Genomic DNA, 22,923 nt, shown 5'->3' on the forward strand with positions numbered 1-22,923 from the left:
TATTTTTATTTCAAGGAACACAGATACTGTCAAATTGAAGAGGATGTAGAAACACAAGCCCCCACACACCTCAGATGCTGGGGGGCTGTGCATCTCCTAGAGAAAAGAAGTTAAACTTTCCAGCTTTATATTCCATCCGTGAATTCTGAGGCAGTTTCCGGTCTAAAACTGCTTTAGGAGCTCAGAGGTCAAGAGCACTTGTTGCTCTTGCAGATGATCCGGGTTTGCTTCCTAGAATCCGTGTGGTGGTTTACAGCTGTCTGTAACTCCAGTCTCAGGAAGTCCATTGCCTCATCTGGCACCAGGTGTAAGTGGTATAGCAACACCCATGCAGGCAGAGCACCACACACATTAAATAATCCACCCGGCCACCCAGCCATCCATGTACATATATGTCTATATCTAATTACATATATGTATATATAATTGTGAGACGTTTGTATAAAAAAGGTGTCACTTGTACATACATTTTGAGGCTTTATACAACCACTTTCCCAGCCATGGGCCACTCATTAACTGTGTCCCTGTTTCTCCACTGAGACCAGGACACTGCATTCTTTTACATGACAGGCCGGCACACAGAGAGACCATGACAACGTGCACAGACCCACCCACTTTCACTCCGGACAGAGTACCAGTGCTGAGAAGGAGGAGCGGGAACAGAGTCCCCCTCACTGAGAAGGAGGAGCGGGCAGAGTCCCCCCTCACTGAGGAGGAGAAGGCACAGAGTCCCCCTCACTGAGAAGGAGGAGCGGGCACAGAGTCCTCCCTCGCCGAGGAGGAGCGGGCAGAGTTTCCCCGCGCCAAGGAGCCCTTTGCATGTGGTACCTACTGAGAAAGTTCCCTTTCCCAGTGTTCTCTGATGAACTGCCACTGAGCGTCTCCGTCAGACGTAGGACGGTTCCAGGCCCAGCACAGAACATACTGCGTGCTTTTGTTTTGATTTGCTAGTTTTTGAGTTGTTTTGTTTCTGAAAAAGAGAAGGGGAAGGGAGACTATGAAGTTGAGTAGGGAGGTGGAAGAGCCTGTAGAACGGGAAAGAGTATGATCAGAGTTTATTGTGTAAACATTCGTAAGGGGCTGGAGAGATGGCTCAGTGGTTATGAGCGCTTGTTTTTATAGTGGACTGGCCAGGATTGATTCCCAGCACCCACATGACGGCTCACAACAACCTATGATCCCAGCTCCAAGGGATCTGATACCCTGTCTGCCAAGGCGCTGGGCACACATGTGGTACACAGACATACATATGAGCAAAACACGCATGCACAAAAAAATCTAAAAAAAAAATTTAAAAATAAGAATTATGATTAATAATAATAACAACAGCTTTGCATATCGAAGAGAAAGATGTGACTGTAGCACTGGAGAGCCGGAAGTTTCGATTCCCTAACGTGTGCCATCATATCGTCTGGGGAAAGAAAGCCTTTGATGCCCCTCTCACATGCCCCACTCTGGAGTGTGCTATATCCACACATCAGGACCTAAAGTGCAAACCTTGAACACACAGCTCTGCAGTTCTGACTTCCTGAATCGTTTGGCTGTTGCAGAGCAGTGGCAGGAGAGAGCTGACTGAGCCCTTCAGCAGACTGGCCACAGAGCGCACACTCTGGGAAGTGAGGCTTTTAGAACAGGAACTTTGGCAGAACCCGGTGTGTGGCCTTTCCTCATGACCGGCCGCCTGGAAGAGGGAAGGTTGCCTCAGGCCTTCCTGCGCTGTGGTCTGAGTGTCCACCAGGCTCCTGTAGTCTCTTTCCTGTCCTGGCTGGCTTCTTCCGCTGTTTCGTGGTCTCAGCCACACTCTGTCTGCTCAGGGCCAGCAGGTCACTGAGAGGGCAGCACACAGCAGGAAGGAAAGTGAGGAAACAACCTTCCTAGACGCATCTTCAGCCTTGTCTGTCTTCTCAGCTCCTGCCCAGGGTCTACCTGTTCTTCATCCGCGAACACATCGGAGCCCTTAGGTCTGGATTTCCTCCTCACTGGAGACATGTTCTCTGGGTATATGAGAATGTGCGCATGTATGTCCTTTATACACACGTCCTTTATGTATAAAAGTACTGTCTTAGTTCATGAACTTTCCTTGGTAGGACCGGAGGTTGAGAGGATGATGAGAGTAGAATTTTTATTTTTTTTAAAAGATTGTCATTTTCATGTTTGTTCCCGTGTGAGTTTGTGTACAGTGTGTGTGTAGGTGCCAGGGAGGACAGAGGGCATTTGATACCCTGGAACTAGAATTGTAGACCAGCCTGTGCGCCATCTGATGTGGGTGCTGGGAAGTGAACTCAGGTCTTCTGCAAGAGCAATAGGCTCCCTTAATGGCTGAACCATCTCTCCAGCTCCAGACAGTTGTCTTAAGCTGCAGCTTTTTATTCTTGATAATTTAAGAAATCTGGAGGTTGGAAAGAAAACTCTACCAAGTAGTCTGTCATAAAAATCCCGTTAGCATTTTGTTATAATCCTTTCTACCTCTACCAGGTGCATTATTGCCCAGGCGGTCCCAGGACTCCTGGGCCCGGGTGCTCCCACCACTCCAGGTACCCTTGACCCACATCACACCGTCTTTTCAGGCTCGCCAACCGCTCCTGTGTGTTACAAGGTCTTTAAAACATTTGTAGTGACCACATGGTATTTTCCCATGCTCTGGATTAGGCGGGAAGGGAGGAGGAGTTGGAGGAGAGTGAGGGCTTTGGAATCCCTAGGAGCAAAGGGCGCTTGGCTTGCACACACTGTAGAGCTGAGCTTCTGTCTTCTGCTTTGGGGCTGCGGCGCGTATTGCTAACTTTAGAACTTGCCTCTCTGTCAATGCGTCTGAGGGGGGCCTCCTTCAGAACATGTCGATTATGCTGGCTGACCCGCGTAGCGTCCGAGAGGAGAGGAGGAGAGGAAGCTCGCTTCCCAATTTAACCCAAATACAAAGGAGCACAGCTGCACAGCTGCACGTGCTCTGAAAACAGCCCTTCACCACGCTCTCTCACTGCACGTGTGCTTTCAGAGAAGGGTGAGCACAGCAGTGTTGCTTTTGGACTACGTGCCAGGGTATATAAACACTGGAATAAGAATGTGGCCCTCCCATCAGATGGTGGGGAAGTAAGGAGAGGGGGAAGTGTGTGCGCCAGTGGAAGGCGCTGCTGCATGTTTCAGCCCGAGGAGCGGAATCAGGCGTGCTGGGCCCTGGTAGTCCTCGTGGCTCTGCGTGTTTATTCAGCCTGAGAGCGGAATCAGGCGTGCTGGGCCCTCGTACGCCTCGTGGCTCTGCGTGTTTCAGCCCGAGGAGCGGAATCAGGCGTGCTGGGCCCTCGTACGCCTCTTGGCTCTGGAGGGGCTCTGTTTGGGGCACCTGGCTTGCTTAGCTCCCCAACCAGGAATGCGGAGGCAAGCTGGCGTCTGAACCTCTCCTGTGTGCTGCTGACAAATCATTGCTTAGCAGTTTGGAGGAGAGGCTTGGGTGGGGGTGAATAGAAGATTTTGCAGTTGTGTAACAGAGGTGATTCAGCATCTAGATAGCTTTTAAGTTAGCTGCTTTCCATCAGCACTAACAAATGTGTTTTGAGATGTAAATTATATATATAATGTATGTATATATGTTTGGGAATGTGGATTGAATGGATTTGTTTACTGAAGGAATTTTCTGCCAACTTCAGTGTGCTTATGTGCAGTTTTTAATTTTCAGGAGACTCATGTAAGCAGCATCTTCCACTTGACTTCGCCCATGTAATCCTTGCCGGGAGGATGGTTGTTGGTCCGACGTGGTTTGAATTGGAAACGCTTACTGAGGAAGCAGGCTTAGTATCTAGGTGGTGTGGACCAGCCCTCCCCAACTTCACGGTGGTCTGCATCACGGGGCTCTGGTTCCCTTCATCCTTGGACAGAGTGTGTCTGGCCAGTGGTCATGGAGAATCAGCATGGTGCTGGTGCTGCTGGTCCCCAGACCACACGGGGGCTGAGATGGGCAGACATGGGCTGCAGGAAGGTGCCAGCTGGGTTCGGTAGCTTTCCAGGCACCTGGAGGGTGGGCGTCCCTAATATGGGGGTCCTTGCTGGGCCGAGTGGCCATCTCTGCAGGTGGGTGGTTTGAGCAAGGCTCTCACCTCACCCTGTCACCCCCTTAGAGTGGCAGGTGCTGAGGCTGGCCACGTTTCTCCAGAAGGGGGACTTCCAGGGGAGTCCAGAGCCCTGGAGGACCTTGAATTCCAAGAACATCTCAACATACTGTTGTGGCCTGCAGTTTAACGATCTGTTCCTGTCTGGGGAAGTCCTGCTTGTGTTTCCTGGGGGTGGAGCAGGTCTCTGTGCCGCAGTGCGAGGCTGCAGGGAAGAGAGAATATCTGAGACCAAAGACTACGATGAGCTGCTTGGTGGCTTATGCCTGGGTCAGGACTGGGACAGAATGTCAAGCTGAAGACTAGTCTGGACTACATAGTGATTTTGGGAGCTAGCCAGCCAGCCAGCCGTGGATAGTGAGCCCCTTCTAAAAACAAACAACCAGTGATTTACTAAAGACAGCCATAGACGCTGTGGGCCTATGGCCTGGTGACAGTAGAAGAGCTCAGCTCGCCTCCGAGCTGGGAGGGGAAGGCTGTGCAGACAGACCCTTGTCTGCCGCAGTCCCACTTGTTTGGCACAGGGCAGTGCCCACGCAGCAGCTTCATACTCTGAGTGCAGACGGTTTCCCTGCTCAGCTCCGTGCGAGGTACAGGACTCCCGTAAGGCTTGTGTTAGCAGCAGCTCCCAGTCACCTAGCGACCCGAGGCAGTGCAGGAGGGCCAGCGCTAAGGCAGTGGATGGAACTTCCGGCGCACAGTGGGCTTATCAGGATGTAGCTCCAGACGCCGAGCGGCATCTCTGCCTGGGACAAGAAATCCGTTAGTGTCAGAGCAGTACACCACACATAAGGCTTTTCACAGTGAAGAAGGAGTGTCTGCAGAAAGGACTGTCCACTCTGATTTCAGGAGAGGAGGAGAAGCCATGGGTGCCAGACCTGGAAACATAAAAAGGAAATGCGTCGCGATCTGGGTAGCGTTCCGATTTGCATTTGGAAAAGTAAAGGAAGTTTCTGACTACTAAGTGAGCTTTTGAAAGAAAGACGTACAAGAACTGGTGTGTGAGGTGGGGGGTGGGGATGGGGTGATCATGTGACCCAGAAGAAACGGTCCCCAATCTGCAAGACTCAAGGGCTAGCCAATCAAAGGCTGCAAAGTTAGTGAAGGACAAGCCATCTCACAGATTTATTTATCAGTGGCCAGGGCAAAAGAGAAGGAGCCCTGTTCCTCACAGTCAATGTTAAGGAGCTGACGATGAGGTTTGCGGAATCCACGTTCCTCATGGCAAATGCTAAAGAGACAACAGTGAGGCTCGCTATTGCTGAATCTGTGAACAGTGATGTTTTGTTTTAAACCAGAGTTGCCCTAAGTTGGCAGAAACAGAGTTCCTCAGTGGCTTCCAGGAGCCAGGAAATGAAGTTGTGTGACACTGAAAGTCTGCCCACAGGTCACAGTAGATCCAAGAGTGTATATTCAAAGACTGCTAACTTTGCATTTGATTCTTCGGTGTGTGTCTGTGTGAGACAGGATCTGTCTGTATAGGCTTGTCTTGAATAGTGGTTGCTCGTGCCTCAGCTTCCTGCATGCTGGGATTACGGTAGACCGCCATATGCCTGCCTCTGCTTCTCTTGAAGTCCAAAATAAAACAGTGATTAAAGACCTGGAAGAGACCCAGCCATAAGGAGAGACAGGTCTGGAGTGGATGACAGGAGTTTTCTCCAGGTGGAACTTGTGTTCATACAGAAATCAGCTGTGCCTAGAGTTCACACAGCGGTGCTGACAGGTGACAAAGCTCGCAGACATGCGTACACATGTGGGGGAAGGCCTCGGTTCCCAACACTGTTGAGATGGCATGTTGATTCTTCCAGACTCCTGAGGACGACACAGGACTGACTCTGATGGGCCAAGGGGGTAAACAGAATTGTCTAAAAGGTGCTTGATGTGAAAGTTTGGGTCTGTTATGAGGGGAAGGATGCTCTCCTCATCTTATTTTGCCTCCTAACCAGGAAGGACCTTAGTTGATTCCACCTTGCCATGTGGAGTCTTCTGCCGTGTCCTAGGGATATGGGTGGGAAAGACGAGAATCTGTCCCTTGAGCAGTTCGTGAGCTAGGGTGTGCGTCCGTAGCCCTGTGCCCCAGGGGAAAGCCGAGTGCTGTGAGGTGAGGTGATAGAGTAGAACAGTCATCCATCGCTGTTCTAAGCCACTTGTAACTGAAGTCTGTGGCCATTAGGCTCATGGCCTCCTCCAGCATCAGCCCGCTCTGAGAGCTGGTTAAAATTCAGATTCTTAGGTTCTGCCCTGAACCCACTGAACACAAAACTGGGTAGGGTCCCAGGGACACTTCATTACACTCTCTAGGACATAATGAAATTTGAAAATCACTGCTTTAAGTCATTTCTTCTTTGTAACATCCTCGTAAGTAGCTTTTACTGCGCTCACTTAAGGGAGCAGAGCCAGTGAAACAAAGGGGACAGACAACCTGCGGAGAACACGACTTCTCAGGGCTGGCTGTGCTTGGGTGGAGTGCTGTGGCCGCAGGCTGGGCTGTCTCACCACACACAGCTGCCCCTCAGGGCGAGGCGCCGTGTGCTCCTCAGCAGGGCCAGGGGAGCGGTTTCCCCTGGGCAAGCGCATCGCACGAGTTAACGGCATGCCGTGCAGCGTGGACGTGCGAGCACAGGGTCGTCCTAGACCTGCGTGGTAGGAGGAAGCCCCAGTGCAAAGGGGCCTCTGAAGTCCAGAGTGCCTCAGGGACCCTGGCGGGAGATTGAAGCATATATGAATGCACTGTAACATGGCTGTGTGAAAACTTAAACATGTGTGAGGCATCCTAGGCATAGATTGGGAAACACCATTTTGTTCTCATACATTTCCCGTGTTTTTGTGTGGTTAGTCCTTCTCATCACTTTCCTGTAGTCTATCCACCCCCAACCCCAACCCCTGACTTCCCTTTGCTTTGTCTTGCTTTTTGAGATAGGTTTTCATATATCTCAAGTTTGAATTCACTATGTGACAGAGATTGGTCCTGATTCCTCTACTTCCCAAGTCCTGATATTCTAAACCTGTGCCACCATCCCAGGTTTCTTAAACTGTGGTTGTGACACCCCATAGGGTCATGTAACTAAAGATGAAAGGATGACAAAGAGTTAGGCCATTATGAAAGGTTTCTGAATGTACAGCAACCAAAAATTAGTTCAAAATAAAGTGTACTGAGAGATGGCTCCGTCAGTAACCCCCTTCCGTGCAAACATCAGAACGTGACTGGGATCCCTAGCACCCAAGCAGACGGCAGGCATGGTGGCTCGCATTCCCAGTCCTAGCGCTGGGGAAGTGAGGCAGGTGGATGCCTGGGACTTCCTGGCCTGCTGGTCTAGCCTAATCCACGAGCCCGAGCTTCATAAGAGACTGTGTTAAAAAGCCAAGTGGGAGCTTCTGAGGGGTAGCGCAGGCGGCTGATCCTGGCCTGCACACGTGTTTCATGTCCCCCCTCCCAGTCTGTCTCTCTTACTTACATCTCACTGTGCACACCAGCAAACACCGCCTGAAGTACTTGGGCTCAGGTGCTCTGACTAAAGTGTTTTTATGGTACTTACAAATGTACTGCGCTTACAGAAACAGTAATTTAATCATGGTGAACAAGGACTCAGTGTTCTCCTACTGTACTTCTTCAGCACAGACCTAATTAGCAGATCTGTGGACTGTAATATGTTCTAATGCTTGATTTTAAAAAGTGCTTGTCTGGGTTGCTGATGTGAGTTTCATAAAACGTCGCTCCATGAGTGTGGGCTTGGCATTAGGATGGCGTTTCCAACAATTTCTGAGGTGGCCCTGAACATACCATTTTAACGATGTGTTTATGCCAGGCGGTGTTCTCGGCATTGCTGACTATAAAATCAAAACATCTTCAATTACAAAAAATACTGAGGATGGCCTACATCACATATTTAACCAATTATTTCACTTTTTAAAAAACTGTGGGGGATGGCGCAGGGGGATCAGAAGAGGGTATCCGTCCCCAGTAGCTACAAGTGCAGGCAGTTGTGAGCTGCCCAGTGTGGTGCTAGGAACAGAGCCAGGTCCTCTGGAAGAGCGGCAAGGGCTCCTAACCACTGAGCCATCTCTCCAGTCCTGATTCTTAGCGTAGAAGCGAACAGCTGCTACAACTATCTCATTAGTATGGAAATTGGCTTTCTTCTCAAATAAATGATGAATTTATCTGGATACCAAAAATATTCCTCTTAAAATAAATTTCCGATTTATTTTCAGTAAATGTTGGGGTTACATTAAATTTTTTTTAATCAAAAGGGGTAATGATTTGCACTTCCCTGATGAGTAACAAAGTTGAGCATTTCTTTAAGTGCTCCTCCACCATTAGAGATTCCTCTTTTGAGAACTCTCTGTTTAGCTCTGTACCCCGTTTTTAAATTGGGTTATTTTGTTTATTGTTGTCTAATTTCTTGAGTTCTTTATGTATTCTGGATATTAGCCCTCTGTCAGATATAAGGTTGGTGAAGATCCTTTCCCAGTCTGAAGGCTGTTGTTTTGTTTGAACAACAGTGTCCTTTGCTTTACAGAAGGTTTTCAGTTTCATGAGGTCCCATTTATTGATTGTTGCTCTTAGAGCCTGTGCTGCTGGTGTTCTGTTCAGGAAGTAGTCTCCTGTGCCAGTGAGTTCAAGGCTCTTCCCCTCTTTCTCTTCTAATAGATTTAGTGTGTCTGGTTTTATGGTGAGGTCTTTGATCCACTTGGACTTTAGTTTTGTGCAGGGTGATAAATATAGACCTATTTGTATTTTTCTATATGTAGACATCCAGTTAGTCCAGCACCATTTGTTGAAGATGCTGTCTTTTTTCCATTGTAGGGTAGGAGAGAGGGCACAGAGAGTTAAGGTGGGGATCAGACCTGGGGAGAGCGGGGTCAAAAAGACAGAAGGCCTGTAGAGAAAAGAGAAACTGAGGGTGGGGTGGGGGTATCTCTCTGACAAGCTGGAGGCCTAAATCAGGGTCGGCTCCTGGGAGGACATGAGGGGGATTCAAGCAGAGACTCCTAGTAGATACTGAAGAGGACACCCTCTAACTAGACTAGTCTCCTAATAGAGGGGGGAGAACACCAACCCACCCACAAAAACTTCACCACAAAATCTACCCTGCCTACGAGATGTGCAGGGAAAACGGTAGAGCACTGAGAGCAGAGATTGAGGGACCGCCCAACCAATGCCTGACCCAACCAGAGACCCACCTATTGCAGAGTGCCAACCCCTGACACTATCAAAGATGTTCTGCTAAGCTTGCAGACGGGAGCCTGACAGAGTTGTCCTCTGAGAGACTCTACCCAGCAGCACCTCAAAACTGGTGCTGAAACTCACAGCCAAACATCGGTGGATTTGTAGAGAATCTTGGGGAACAGTGGAGGAAAGAGAAACGGAGCCAAAAGTGACAGGAGCTCCACAAGAAGACCAACAGGGCCAACTAACCAGGGCCCAGAAGGGCTTGCTGAGATGGAAGCACCAATGAAAGACAATGCATAAACTGGACCTAGGCCCCTACAAAGATGTAGCAGATGGGCAGCTTAGGCTCCATGTGGGTCCTCCAGTAAGGGACTGCATTGGACAGGGACTCACTTGTCAGCTTTTTGATCACTTTCTCCTGGTGGGACTGTCTTGCCAGGCCACAGGGGAAGAGGACATGTTCAGTCCTGATGCAACTTGATGAGCTGGGGTGGATGGGAAAGGGGGAGAGAGGAGGGAAGAAGAGAGGGTAGGACTGGGTGGGGAGGAGGGAGGGACTACAAGGATGCAAAGTGAATAAATAAATAAATGAGAAAAGGGGGTAATGGATGGAGGAATGTAAGAAGGCCTGGTGTAATCACATGTGGTGTGTACTGATGGTGAGGTCACGGGGGCATTGTTCAGGAGCACACAGGCAGAGGGAGGGGCAGGCTGAAGGGATGTATGTGTAAGATGTTCAAGGGTTTAACCTGATGTGTGTGGAGATGCCAGAGCCCACGCAGGCAGAAAAGTCCCACGTAGGCTGTGTTCTGGGTAAGCCATGTTAAGGGAAGTGCAACTTTTAGCAAAGGAGCAATTCTGTGTTTGGAAATAACATTTGAATGAGTTCTAGAGACAGAATTCGTAGGAAAGAAGGAGACTTTAAGCTTCATTTTAAAGCAATTTAAGTCTTTTGAAGTTTCTTGCTGAGCGTATCCCAGGGCATGGAAGGCTGAAAAGGGGGAAGAGCCCAGCATGGGCAATTTCGTTTAGTCTTCTCTAATGTTCATTAGCTTCTCCTGGCTCTTCATAAAGCTGAAGATTTTACCACAGCATGGACAGAGGTGTTTTAAAGAACACCTCTCAGTTTGATATCTTCTCGTGAAACTCGGGTAGGCTTTGGTAGAAGTACTGCAAAAACGTGGTTTTCTCAGCTCAGGCATCAGGAAGATGATATTGTCTGCTGTGTGATGGTTTTTATCATGTGGATCTGACAAGACCCAAGCAAAGTGACTGTTTTCCACGTGCTTCTTGTCTCCCGGGAAACACTTGGTCACATGGCAAGGATCGTGCCTTTTGCACCTATCTTAGCCCTGACCCACAGGTATGGCCTGCAGCCTCCGTCACTGTGCCTTCACCCAGGAGCTACTTTCTCTTTTGCTCTCTTCTGACTACACTTAGTGCCTGGAGTTGTTCTCTGAGGAGGGCGTGTCCTTTCTACCCATACCCACTTGTCTGCTTACGTAACCGTGGACTCCTGGATGTAAGTTATAGCTTGGCACCTTCATGATTCATTTCACTGCTCAGAGTTCTGCGTGTGAGCTGCTCAGGAAGTTCTCACGCTGGCTGCTGTAGGGAAGGGGCTGCATTGCTGTGCTTATGCTAGCGAACATGGAGAATTCAGAGACAAATGGGGCAAGCTTGCTAAAACGTCTCACAAATTTTTCTTGCCTGATCTCTAAATTTTGGTTTCCTATGATGATGTTAACTAGGGATGCACACTCTGGAGGGAAAAATGATTCTCTTGTTTGTAAACACTGCCAAAAGAAAAAAGGTAGTTTCCCAAGGACAGAATAAATCCAAGTTGCTGGAGCCTTGGGGCTTGTTTTTGTTGTATCTACTGTTGTCTTCACCGGTTACCTAGTAGAGAAGATTGTGAACTACTTGTGATTCTCACCAGAGCCCAGGCCTCTTTTTGGCTCTGGCATTAAGTAGGGAAACAGGTTTGTACTGGAATGCAGCCCTTTGGTACTGGGAGGTCAAAACGAAGTGTCTGCTGTCAGGCGGGCACAGCTTTCAGAAGGCGTGTGCTCTCTGCACACGTGGGGAGCCAGCCTGGGGCTGTGTCTGCTGTGGGGCTTACAGACGGCGAGTGCCGTGTGAGCAGATGATCCAGATAGCCAGCAGCCGCAAAGATGTGTTCAGGTCTCAGCACTGTTGCCTGAGCCTGCTTCCTTCCTTCAGCAGCAAGAGGGACGTGATGGTTGAAGAAAAGTTTCAGACGGTCATAAAGTTGCTTTTTATTTTAAATTATGGTGTGGGGAGGGTGCATGTGACTGCAGATGCTTGCGGAGTCTGGAAGAGAGCGTCGGAGACCCTGGAGCTGTGATTACAGGTGGGTGCTGGGAACCGAACCTGGATTCTCAGGAAGAGCAAGTGCTGTGAACCACTGAGCCATCTCCAGCACCAGTTCACTAGTTTCTACAGTTTTACTCAGACTTGGCCATACAGTCTAACTAACTGGGGCCTGGGGAAAACAACCCAGACCCCACTTCTTGAGATTCTAATTCAGTATGCTTGGCATGGACTGTGGTTCTTTCCCCGTAGCCCACTGAGGACTTCTGTGCCATCCATGCTTGGGAAGCGTGGGACCTGGCAGGTGTTACCTGCATCACACACATGCACAGACACGTACACACACACACACACACACACACACACACACACACACACAGAACTGGACACTGGACCCATGACCTGCACGCTGGACTTCTCAGCCATTTCTCAGCTCCTTAGCTGAGAACTCACTGATGCCCTGAGGCCCTCTAACCAGTGTGCAGGCCAGTGAACACAAACTAGAATAACTAGTTTGTGTACTGGGAGGAGATTCAGGTGTGCAGTTGCCAGTGAGCCATCCACACTGCTGCACAGAACCCCAAAGGTGGATTTCAGTGGCTCCTTTGCTTTTTCTGTGTCTTTTGCTGCCCTGTCGGAGGCGAGCACAGCTTTGTTTACGTCTCTAGAAACGTCACTCACCGTGTGCATTTGTCACATTATGTAACCCTCGATGGTCTGTGCTAAAATGTATGGAGAGAGCAGCAACCAAAGGCAGACAGGCTGCAGACATGGGCGATTTCTGAACCTCTTCTTGGTCTAGTTTTGTCACCTACAGAACACAATTGATACTTCTCACCTCAGAGGTGTTCAAAGATTGCAGTCTGAGGTAATGAGATACCGCCGTGAGGTGTATGAGACACCGCCGTGGCAGGAGCGTGCTTGCTCCACGTTGTTGGTTTCGGTCTCTGCCGGGCTCTCCCTTTCTTTCTCTGGGCCTGCAGTGAAGCCCTTCACTTCTCCAACTCCTGAGCCTCTTCCCTGAACAAACAGGAATGAGGGGATACCACTGACAATATGAAGGGGTGCTTAAGGCAAAGGAAGTACTTAGGGCCCTTACTTTCCATTCTGCTTTTTCAGTGTCTGTGAGAGAGAAGACGAAGAGAGATGGAGAGAGACAGAGAGGCTTTGAGTACGGTCTTATTTCAGTCCTTACGTGCAGGCGATTTCCGTCTTGAGCCTTCCCGTGAGCAGGGCAGTGGGAGAAAGTCCTGACTTGTGCGGGGGCACCTTGCGAAGATACTGTTACAGGGGTGACCGGCTGCTGTTATGGCATGTGCGTAGGAGCACCATGGGCCAGTGTGGGCTCTAGCTGCAGCAGGACATGGAGGGAGCAGTTGCTCCCTGCCCCTCAGCAGCCCACCCTTGTCAGCCATTTCCATGGCCCTGAAGCTTCTATGACTGTGTAGTCTGCAAACCTGTGAGCAGTGGCATTCTGTCCTTTAACTCTTGCCCAGGGTTTGGTTGAGATGGCCAGCCTTGGTCATGCAAAGGACCCACAGTCGCAGACATTGTCAGAAAGTGAGGGCTTTACTGTTTCAGTGTGTGATTTCTTATATGTGTCCACTGGTTAATTACAAAGCTTCCTGGATTCCCAGGTAAGATGTTAAGGTGCGTTCAATCTATGGCTCCATTTTCATATTCTTGGTCACTCTGAATGGGGAATGAGACAGTGGCCATGGCGTTAGTCAGCCATGCTTGTGTTGGCTCATTTCAGTGTGAGCACAGGCTGCACTTCTGTCATGATTGAAGTGACTCAGTTTTCTCCTCAGGAAATCTCATTTCTTGGCAACCTGAACAGGATCTAAGGATCATGTTGAGGCATCTCCTCTAAAAGCTGATGAAGCATGAGCCCCATAGCTCTACTTGAGTAAGATATTTTTATCAACTGCAGCGAGTTCCGGGCTTGGCTCTCGGACAACTGAAGCTTAATTTTAGTGGACACCCACCTAACAGGAAGTAACATATGGCTGCCCATCAGTTGTCTTCTTATGTTTTGACATCACTCCTCTTCTTGATGTATATTAATGTACAACTGCAGGTCTCTAATCCATGTTTAAAATATTACATTTTAGTTCATTTACATTACATTCATTCAATGAACTATTTTCCATTATTCTTTACAATAAAAAGGAGAGAATGTTTGGGTTGAAGTCTATTTTTATTCATGTTATTAGTCTGTCTGTGAGATGCATATGTCTTTCTGAATCAATGCATCCATAATAAGTAATTCCTGGATGTTGGGAATAACCAGGAAAAGGAACCATGACCCTCTCTGTTCACTGTGTTCATGGGAAAATGATGGCAGCCTTTTAAAGAGTGTGCACTCGGGTGGTACCTTCCTATAATCCCTGTACTTGGAAGGCCAGGTTGGGAGAATCGTGAATTTTAGGCTACCTAGCGACATGTTCACAACCCCCACCCAAAACAAGAGCAGACAGATACTTGGCAAGGAGAAACTAGCCGCCCAAGGTTACGGAGCAAACTGACAATCAGGGCCAAGAAAGAGAATTCATGGCTTTCAGATTTACAGCTGTGTCTTCTGGTAAAGGGGTTGTGTGGGTCGGGAAAGGTTTCTTCTTGTGTTTGTTTCCGGAAGTTTTCACAGTGTCTCACAAGAAGCCTAGTAAGTGCTTCATAAATATGCAATAGGTGGGAGGAAACTGCCCTCGGTGTGAAGAGAGGAGGCCCTGCAACTTGCTGAGTGAGGACCCTGAAGCACGGCAGTAAAAGGTGAAATGCTAGCAGCTAAGGCACAGATAGGAGGGCCAGCGCTCCAAAGTGTTCTTGAAGATGCTGAGCGGCCCTCAGACAACGAAGAAGCAGCTCTCCCCTCGGCCTGTCAACACACAGCGAGGGGAGGAACAATCCGTGGGTTCTTTTGACCTTGTCTTTGTAACTTGTTACTTCTGGTCAGCCCTGCACCCTGACAGGAAGGAGTCTGTTCAGGAGCAGTCAGAAAGGCCTCTTTGACTTTAACGGGTCAGCACCGCACTGAGACCCACAAAGAGCCCTGTGGCTTCCCCAGCCCGGAGCTGCAGTCCCCGCGGTAATGGAGCAGAGCTCCCGGGGCCTACTTACAGCTGCACAGGAGGTTTGACAGTAGGGCTGTGTTCTGTGAAAGACAGGTCCTGCCATGTCGCCTGTTGTCCCCCGGGGACCAGCAGCTTGTCTAACCTTTATCTCTCAGCCCCGAGGAACCCATCGCTGTCCCTGCTCCCCTTACCTGTCTTTAGAAAGGGGCCATGGCGGCCGCTCTGTTCGGCTGGATTGTGTGACTGCAGCCAGGAGGCTGCCTGGTTTAGGGTGGCAGCGGAGAGAAAGGGAAGCCATTTGTTTCCTGTGTGAAAATATTCCTGCCCAGCTTTTCAGAACTTGCTTTTACCTAAGGAAGGCTTTTTCTTGGACCAGCTCATGTGAAGAATTTGCTTTATTAAACTGACTGAGACAATTTAATGAATATATGAAGATTGTCAGCTTTTCTCCACCACATTGATTTATTTTTTATTCTCCTTGTTCAGGATAAAAAAAAAATAACTTACCACAACAACTCATCTTTACAGAAAAGATCTGGTGTATATGGAAGTTTTAAGTTATTTAATATTTCAATAATTGAAGATACTACGTAGGCTCAGATGATGGAAGGTCTCGGGAGAGCTCACTGGGAATGTGCACAGACAAGGCCAGAGGGGCAGGCATGAAAAAGTGGGCTAGCTTATAAAATTTCCTTTTAAAAAGCAGTGTGCAGCTCCTTAGCAGTGTTTATTAGCATTTCTGGATAGAGAGTCAGCACTTTCATTTGTGGAATGAAAGGTAATTAGTGTGGGAACTTTCTAGAACAGAGTCAGGGTAAACTGTGGTCGAAGGTTCACGGACCACACAATGATGCCTGGCGGGGTATGATTGGCAAGCACAGCCAGTTATTCTAAGACGTGGAGGTGGCGGGCTCAAAGCCGGCCTCTCTAAGGAAGCATGTCTCCCAGCCCACGTGTTCAGTGCTCTTAAACATGGGTTGGGAGCCAGTAAATGGCGGTTTTTCTGTTCCTCCTGGACCGCAGCGGACCGTGATAATCACTCCCCATTGTGCCTCAGCATCTGTGGGTGAGGGTGCCACTTCCTAGATTGTTAGGTGGGAAAAGTAGCTCCCACAGTGCAAACCGTACAGCGAGTTCTTAGCTGATGGTCCACACAGAGCTGAGCAGATGAATAGAAAAGTAAGCGTCTTTATGTAGCGTCATGTGGCAGGTGCCGTGAGACCAGAGCTCCAGCCTGTGTGCCAGTGCGGGCACCCACGTTCTCAGCATGAAGGCTCACCAGGGGCTCGATCCACCGCCTCCCCAGGGATGGGGCTCCACTCGGGAAGGGGCTGTCTAGGTCAGCCGCCTCATGGCTCTGAGCACACAGTCTCTAGAGGCCAAGCGGAGTCAGGCCTGGCTCGCAGTTGTGTGGGAGGAGGGAAAACCTGGACTTTGAGGGCCTGCGGGTCCACCATGGGAGTCAGAGGATTTGAACAGAAAATGGTATGACCAGGTAGGGATGTGGGTGGCTGTGATGTGTATGTGTATGTATGTTTGTGGGTGGGTATGCTTTTGTGTGTCCACGTACATACACATGAGTGCACATGTATGTGGCGATCAGAAGAGAGCCTTGGTGTCATTCTCAGGCATTAGCCACTTTGGTTTTTGAAACATGGCCTCTCACTGGGCTGTAGCGTACCACCTGGACTAAGCTGGCCGGCTGGAGTGAGTCTCAAGGATCTGTCTCCATCTTAACAGCACACCACCATACCCATTGTTTTCTGTAAGCATGGGCTGTGTGGATCTGCACGCTTACAAGATGGGGACGCTATGGGCGGATCTATCTCTCTAGCATGCTGACACTCAGACCTTAAATTCTTGTATTATTGTCCATTTCGTGTGTGTATACATTATATTATTACCATAATCTATAATGTCCTCTTTGAGTCCAAGGAACACTTAAATCTTAGTGAAAAAACGTTTGTGGGGCTGAAGACAAAGGATTCGGGAAGTGTGTAAGAGGTGGGCTGCGAGCCTGAGTTGACCCCTGTAGGGACTGATGATCCACTTTAAGTGGAAGGACATGGCTGCAGGAGATCCGTCTGTTGAAGTTTCTAGGGTAGTTAGGTGGGGAGGGAGGCAGACTGGACAGCTGGAAGATCCCCCGAGAGGCTGAAGTGGCCTTCCAGGTAGAAGTGAAAGAGGCTGAGTGGGAGCGGTGCAAGAGAGATGGAGGCCCAGGCTTGTCGGGAGTGAGGTGAGGGAGAGATGGAGGCCCAGGCTTGTCGGGAGTGAGGTGAGGGAGAGATGGAGGCCCAGGCTTGTCGGGAGTGAGGTGAGGGAGAGATGGAGGCCCAGGCTTGTTGGGAGTGAGGTGAGGGAGAGATGGAGGCCCTGCCTTGTCAGGAGTGAGGTGAAGGAGAGATGGAGGCCCAGGCTTGTTGGGAGTGAGGTGAAGGAGAGATGGAGCCCCATGCTTGTTGGGAGTGAGATGAGGGAGAGATGGAGGCGCAGGCTTCTTGGGAGTGAGGTGAGGGAGAGATGGAGGCCCAGGCTTCTTGGGAGTGAGGTGAGGGGGAGATGGAGCTCTAGCCTTGTTGGAAGTGAGGTGAGGGAGAGATGGAGGCCCTGTCTTGTCAGGAGTGAGATGAGGGAGAGATGGAGGCCCAGGCTTGTCGGGAGTGAGGTGAGGGAGAGATGGAGGCCCAGGCTTGTCAGGAGTGAGGGGAGGGAGAGATGGAGGCCCAGGTTTGTCGGGAGTGAGGTGAGGTCTGAAGACGCAGCTCGTGCGTTACTGCTGCTGGTGTGCTCTGAGGTAGTTGAGAGCTCTTCAAGTGGACTGTTCTTTCTGGTTGGTGTGAAGTTTGACCAGAAGCCCTGAGGAGAGATGTAAGGTTCATTAAACTTATCTTTGTGTAAATACTTCCTTTTGTGTAAATACTTTGCTTTTTTTGGTTCAAAATGAGTCTAATTTCCTCTTCTTCTTCTTTTTTTAATAGACTCTCTCAAGAAGAATTTCCAACCCATACCTCGAACATAGTCCTTCCCAGGTATGAAACTGTTTTTTCTCTCCTTCAGTACTTTTTGTAATGTTGGTTAACAAATGCTAGTGGAGAATTCTTGTGTTCTACCTGCCCTGAGCTGGAGTTTTGCATGGATAATGCAGTCATCATTCAACTTCCCCCTCAGGGAAGACCAATGAAGAAGCTGCAATTTCTTGGTCATTGTCATGATTCCTGACACTCATGAGATAAGAAGTAACTGTTTTCCACATGCTTTGAAATAAATTACCAATGTGATAGAGCTCTAAGGCCATTTGTCACCTATGTGCTCACTGATGAAGGGACGAATGTGTGTTTACTGTGTTGCATTAAAGAATTGGACACACTTTCCCGTTCTTCGGAACAGGAGCTGGGAGGCGAGGGCCTGGACTGTCTTGCTCTTCACTGTGTTACACACCCGGAGCAGACCCTGCACCTGTCAGCTTTACACTTGCTGAATGAACCTCGTAGGTGTCAGGACTAGCTAAGCATCAGCTGACTCATGCCTCTGCCTCAGGAACTTTTTATCATGTATCTTGTTCAAGATTTGTTTCAAAGCTTGTTAACAGGGAATCATTTCTGGCCCATTTTTCTTTCTCATCAGATTGTATTCAAGTGATAATATTGGGAGAATTAAGTCTGAGCACTTAGGCCCTATCAAGTCGTAACCACTATATCATCGGTTTGTTCGCTTCAAGAGACAAGGCAGATGCCTGTAGTGAGCAAATGCTTTAACAGCTCACGAACAGGGCAGAGGCGAGGCGCAGCTGCAGAGCGGTTACAGTGCACGCACGGGGCCCCGAGGCCAAACCCAGCCAGTTCGCTAAAAAGAGAAAGAAAAAAACAAAAAGAGCTCACCAAGAATCAAACAGGGCTAGAGAGATACCTCAGCAGTTAAGAGCACTGGCGGCTCTTCTGAAAGTCACAGGTTTGAGTCCCAGAATCTACAAAGTGGCTTCCAACCATCCGTAAGTCCAGTTCCAGGGACTCTAGCATCTTCTTCTTTCAGAGGCATCAGGCACCACGTTCGCAGCACACATACACATATATATAATTTCACACTATGAAAAAAGCCAACAAATGGAAAGCCGTAAGCATTCAGCAGTGTACAAGAATTCTGTTGCACGTTCATCTTTTGAAGTTAGTTCACTGAATTTCACCTCAGCCTTGTGCTATAGAGGAAGATGCAATTGGAAAAAAAGAGGTAGTTTTAAAAATAGGGCCTAGTGCTCTCCAGAGGTACGTTCCTTCTTCTCTAGGGACCAGAGACTCGGGTGGAGGAATGAGAAGATTAAGGAAAGACATTAATGAGATCTCTCTGAAAGATAGACTTGTGAAGATCTACTTGTACTTGTTCTGTAGATCAAGTCGGAGCATCTGGAATTAGCCGTGAATTCTGTGCGAAGCATCAGGGCAAAGCAGCTGCCGCAGCTCTCCTTCATCCTTACGTCATTCACTAAGTGGGGAATTAGCGTCCAAGGCTTTTATACGCATGAGTTACCAGTATGGCCAAGTTAGTAGATTAAACAATTTGTGATTAATCCACATAGATTAAATTATTCTCCCATTTACTGCAGTGATTGGAACACTATTTTTAAAACAGTGGATACTTACACAGATATCTTTGTGTTTTAAAAGAATATTACGGGAATGGTTAAGTAAAGTACTTTACATTTGGAAAAGTTATTATAGTCTAGTAGCATAAGTGGACCAGCAGTTAAAATAAGGCAATTATAGGCCTGTGGCTTTATAGGCGAAAATGTGCCTGAAGCTTAGGGAATTGGTCATGATACTTATATATAGCTCACAGACTGTCACACTATTCTACATTTACAGTGATTGTTTGTCCTTTCCACTTAGATTTATGGAGAGAATTCTTCTTGTGCCGGAAGAGCATTAAGGAATATTATTATTGTTCAAGCAGCTGACCTGGTAAAGGACAGAGTGAACCTCAAGGGATTTTACAGGTAACAGTTTCTCACCACCTTGTCAGACATTCTCCTTGAGAGGAGAAAGCATCCAACCAGCCTGTGTTAGAATTGTAACCTCAAGCGCAGAGTGGCAGGCTGTCTCAGTGTGAGCAGGCAGAGGGGCGGCTGTGCTGTCTGCTGAGGGTCCTGAGGGTGTTGCTTCTGGTCACGGTTAGGTCAGATTCCTAGCTACACGGGCATTCTCTCTCTGTTTCCCTCCCTGTCTTTCTGTCTCTGTCTCTCTCTGTTTCCCTCTCTTTCTGTCTCTGTCTCTCTCTGTCTCTGTCTCTCTCTGTTTCCCTCTCTGTCTTTCTGTCTCTGTCTCTTTGTCTCTGTCTCTCTCTCTGTTTCCCTCTCTCTGTCTCTGTCTCTGTCTCTCTATTTCCCTCTCTTTCTGTCTCTGTATCTCTCTCTGTCTCTTTCTCGCTCTCTGATTCTTCTGAGATGTGGTTTGTGCTGCACTAGGATCTTTCAGAAGCATAGACCCCTCTACATTGGAGACATTGCCAAGTCCCTGGAAAGGTTCGTGGGCAGAAGGAGCCAATGACTTTAGCAGGTGAGGATGAGCCACATCTCTGGAATGAGAACACGCACTCTGTCTTCCTGGGCCAGTGAGGGAAGGCAGAGCTGGCCTGGCATAAACACAGGTTCATAGCCAGTCTTCTATGGCTGGACCGACAGTGAGGTTGTTTAGGGAACGCGTTTCACTCTTGTGCAGAGGAATATGCTGTCAGCTCTTTATTTTGCTATGTGAAGACAGACTAATGATGTCAAAAGAAAATTATAACAAAAAACCAAAAGAAAAAGAAATACCATTTATTGTCACTTTTCTGAATTAAAGAGATGACATTAAAATAACAGGATAGGACAGTACTGAGACATCACAAAAAGGACATACTCTCTCAATAACAGATGTTCCGTTAAGTAATAGAAAGTTAACTTATAAAAATGTCATTTTACTATTCCCGTTGTTTTCATTGGCCACAGGAAACAAATGTTTCCATTGGAAACATCTCATGGTGGCCTGGATGCTAGGAATACTGATTCGCAGATATCTGGAGTAAGAAGACTTCTGTTTGAGGTAGAATTTATACACAGAAATACACAATTCTTTTTTTTTTCTTTTTCCCAGAGCTGAGGACCTTGTGCTTGCTAGGCAAGCGCTCTACCACTGAGCTAAATCCCCAACCCCAGAAATACACAATTCTTAAGTGTGAAGCTTAATAAAGTTTTATTTGCTATATTCCTATGCAGTCATTGCCTGTGTAACCATTATTAAGATGCACAGGTTGTTTATGTTCGAGAAAGTTCCCTCATGCCTTTTAACAATAACCAGTTTCAGCAAATAAAATTAACGTTTTATTAGCGATACCAATTGAACATAATGAGATTCACACTTGTACGCTGTGAATTTCAGTACTTTGTCTCCTCCCCTGCTGCTGTCTCTTTCTCAGCCACACTCAGGTGAGCCCGGGCCTGTTTCCCACCAGCCTCCCTTCCGCTGCCGTGCTTCTTTTGGTTGTGGGTAGGGAGGGAGACTTTCTTCAGGGCTGTTTCCATGAGTGTGGTTGGGAGTTTGCTTCCAGGAGCATCGGTGCCTTGCGGGCACCTTAGGACCGTTGAAGGAAGAGACTCTCCTTTCCCGGACAGCGTTAGCAGATTACACATCCCCAGGAAGGGGCCCTCAGGGCCCTCCCAACCCTGCCCTCTCCATGACAGAGTGTTGAGAAGTCTGGTCCTGTGGGGAAGGTGAGCACACAACCCCAGCTGCTGTGCACCCTGTAGTGCAACAGCCAGCCTAAGGAAGAAAGAGTGTGCTGTGGCTTGTGGTACCTGAGGTGTGATTGCAAGGGAGGGGTGAGGCAGCTGGCTGGAGCAGAAGCTGAGGGAACACATCATGTAAGCGTGAAGCGAGAGAAGGAAGTGGAAGGGAGGCTGCGCACTCTCAGCGCCCAGCCTTGGCGAGGTTCTCCCTCCTGTGAGCACTCTCAAGCTGTGGGTCATGAAGCCTTGGGGGTCACGTCTCAGCCACCCTGCACATTACATGTATATTTCAGTTTATAGCAGGAGGACAGTTACAGTGACGCCGTAGCAATGACACAATTTTATGTTAGGGGGTCACCCCAACATGAGGAACTGCCTTAAAGGGTTGCAGCTTTAGGAAGGTTGAGAACTGCTTTAAAATTTCTGTCACTTTCTAAGCAGCACCACCCCAGGGACCAAGTATTTGAATATATGATCCTACAGGGGACATTTTGTGTTCAAACCCACACCAGCCACCCAGAGATCAAAAGCAAATGACACCACATACAGTCACAGCTGACTCTTTAAACCTAACATTGTATAAGTAAGTTTTCACGTCTAGTTGGGAGCAAGTGCCAGGAATTCATGTTACACTGACATCTACCTTTGTTCCTAGGGGTTTTTGTTTTGTTTTCATTTGATTGTGATCTCTGTGGGCATTGATTGAAGACTTACCTTAATAAAGTCAATGGGAAATGAACCATCCAATCTAGAATGTAATGTTATAGGAGCAGAGGGGGAAGGAGTATGCATTTTGTTGGGACGGAAGAAGAGCTACTTTTCCTCTGTAGTCCTAAGTGCTGCCTAGTGTTCTAGGATGATATAAAACACTAGTATGCTGTCTGTGATGGACCACTTGCATCTGTCTGTGGCAAACGGAGGTAACGTCTTCCTGCATTTTAGAAAAGAGCCTGCAGCGAAAGCTTTGAAAGCTTTCTATTCAGATTTGAACTATAGGACGTGTTTGTTTTTGAAACCTTATTTCCTCTTAGATAGATGAAGCACTAAATACCAGCACATTTGAATTTTAAAGTTTAGTATCTGTGCTACCACAGATTAATTGCAAATGGAAGGGGTGGGAGCGGTCAAGAAAAAAGAAAATTTTCACCCCAGAGATGGATAGAATGCACTGCACACAGGGTCTGCACACAGGATCTGCACACAGGATCAGGGTCTGCACACAGGATCTGCACACAGGATCTGCACATAGGATCAGGGTCTGCACACAGGATCTGCACACAGGATCTGTACACAGGGTCTGCACACAGGATCTGCACACAGGATCTGCACATAGGATCAGGGTCTGCACACAGGATCTGCACACAGGATCTGTACACAGGATCTGCACACAGGATCAGGGTCTGCACACAGGATCTGTACACAGGATCAGGGTCTGCACACAGGATCTGTACACAGGATTAGAGTCTGTACACAGGGTCTGTACACAGG

General features: G+C 48.4%; 1 protein-coding gene across 1 annotated transcript in view; it reads left to right on the forward strand.

Moving 5' to 3' along the window:
• The window catches only part of Rapgef5 (Rap guanine nucleotide exchange factor 5), a 205,551-nt gene that overhangs the window by 23,144 nt on the left and 159,484 nt on the right, over positions 1-22,923 (forward strand). The window contains exons 2-3 of the mRNA XM_021642613.2: positions 17,660-17,710; positions 19,562-19,668. Of these exons, the coding sequence (XP_021498288.2) occupies positions 17,660-17,710; positions 19,562-19,668 (158 nt within the window). The remainder of the gene's footprint in view (positions 1-17,659; positions 17,711-19,561; positions 19,669-22,923) is intronic.

This window comes from Meriones unguiculatus, chromosome 7 (assembly GCF_030254825.1).
Source record: "Meriones unguiculatus strain TT.TT164.6M chromosome 7, Bangor_MerUng_6.1, whole genome shotgun sequence".
NCBI lineage: Eukaryota > Metazoa > Chordata > Mammalia > Rodentia > Muridae > Meriones > Meriones unguiculatus.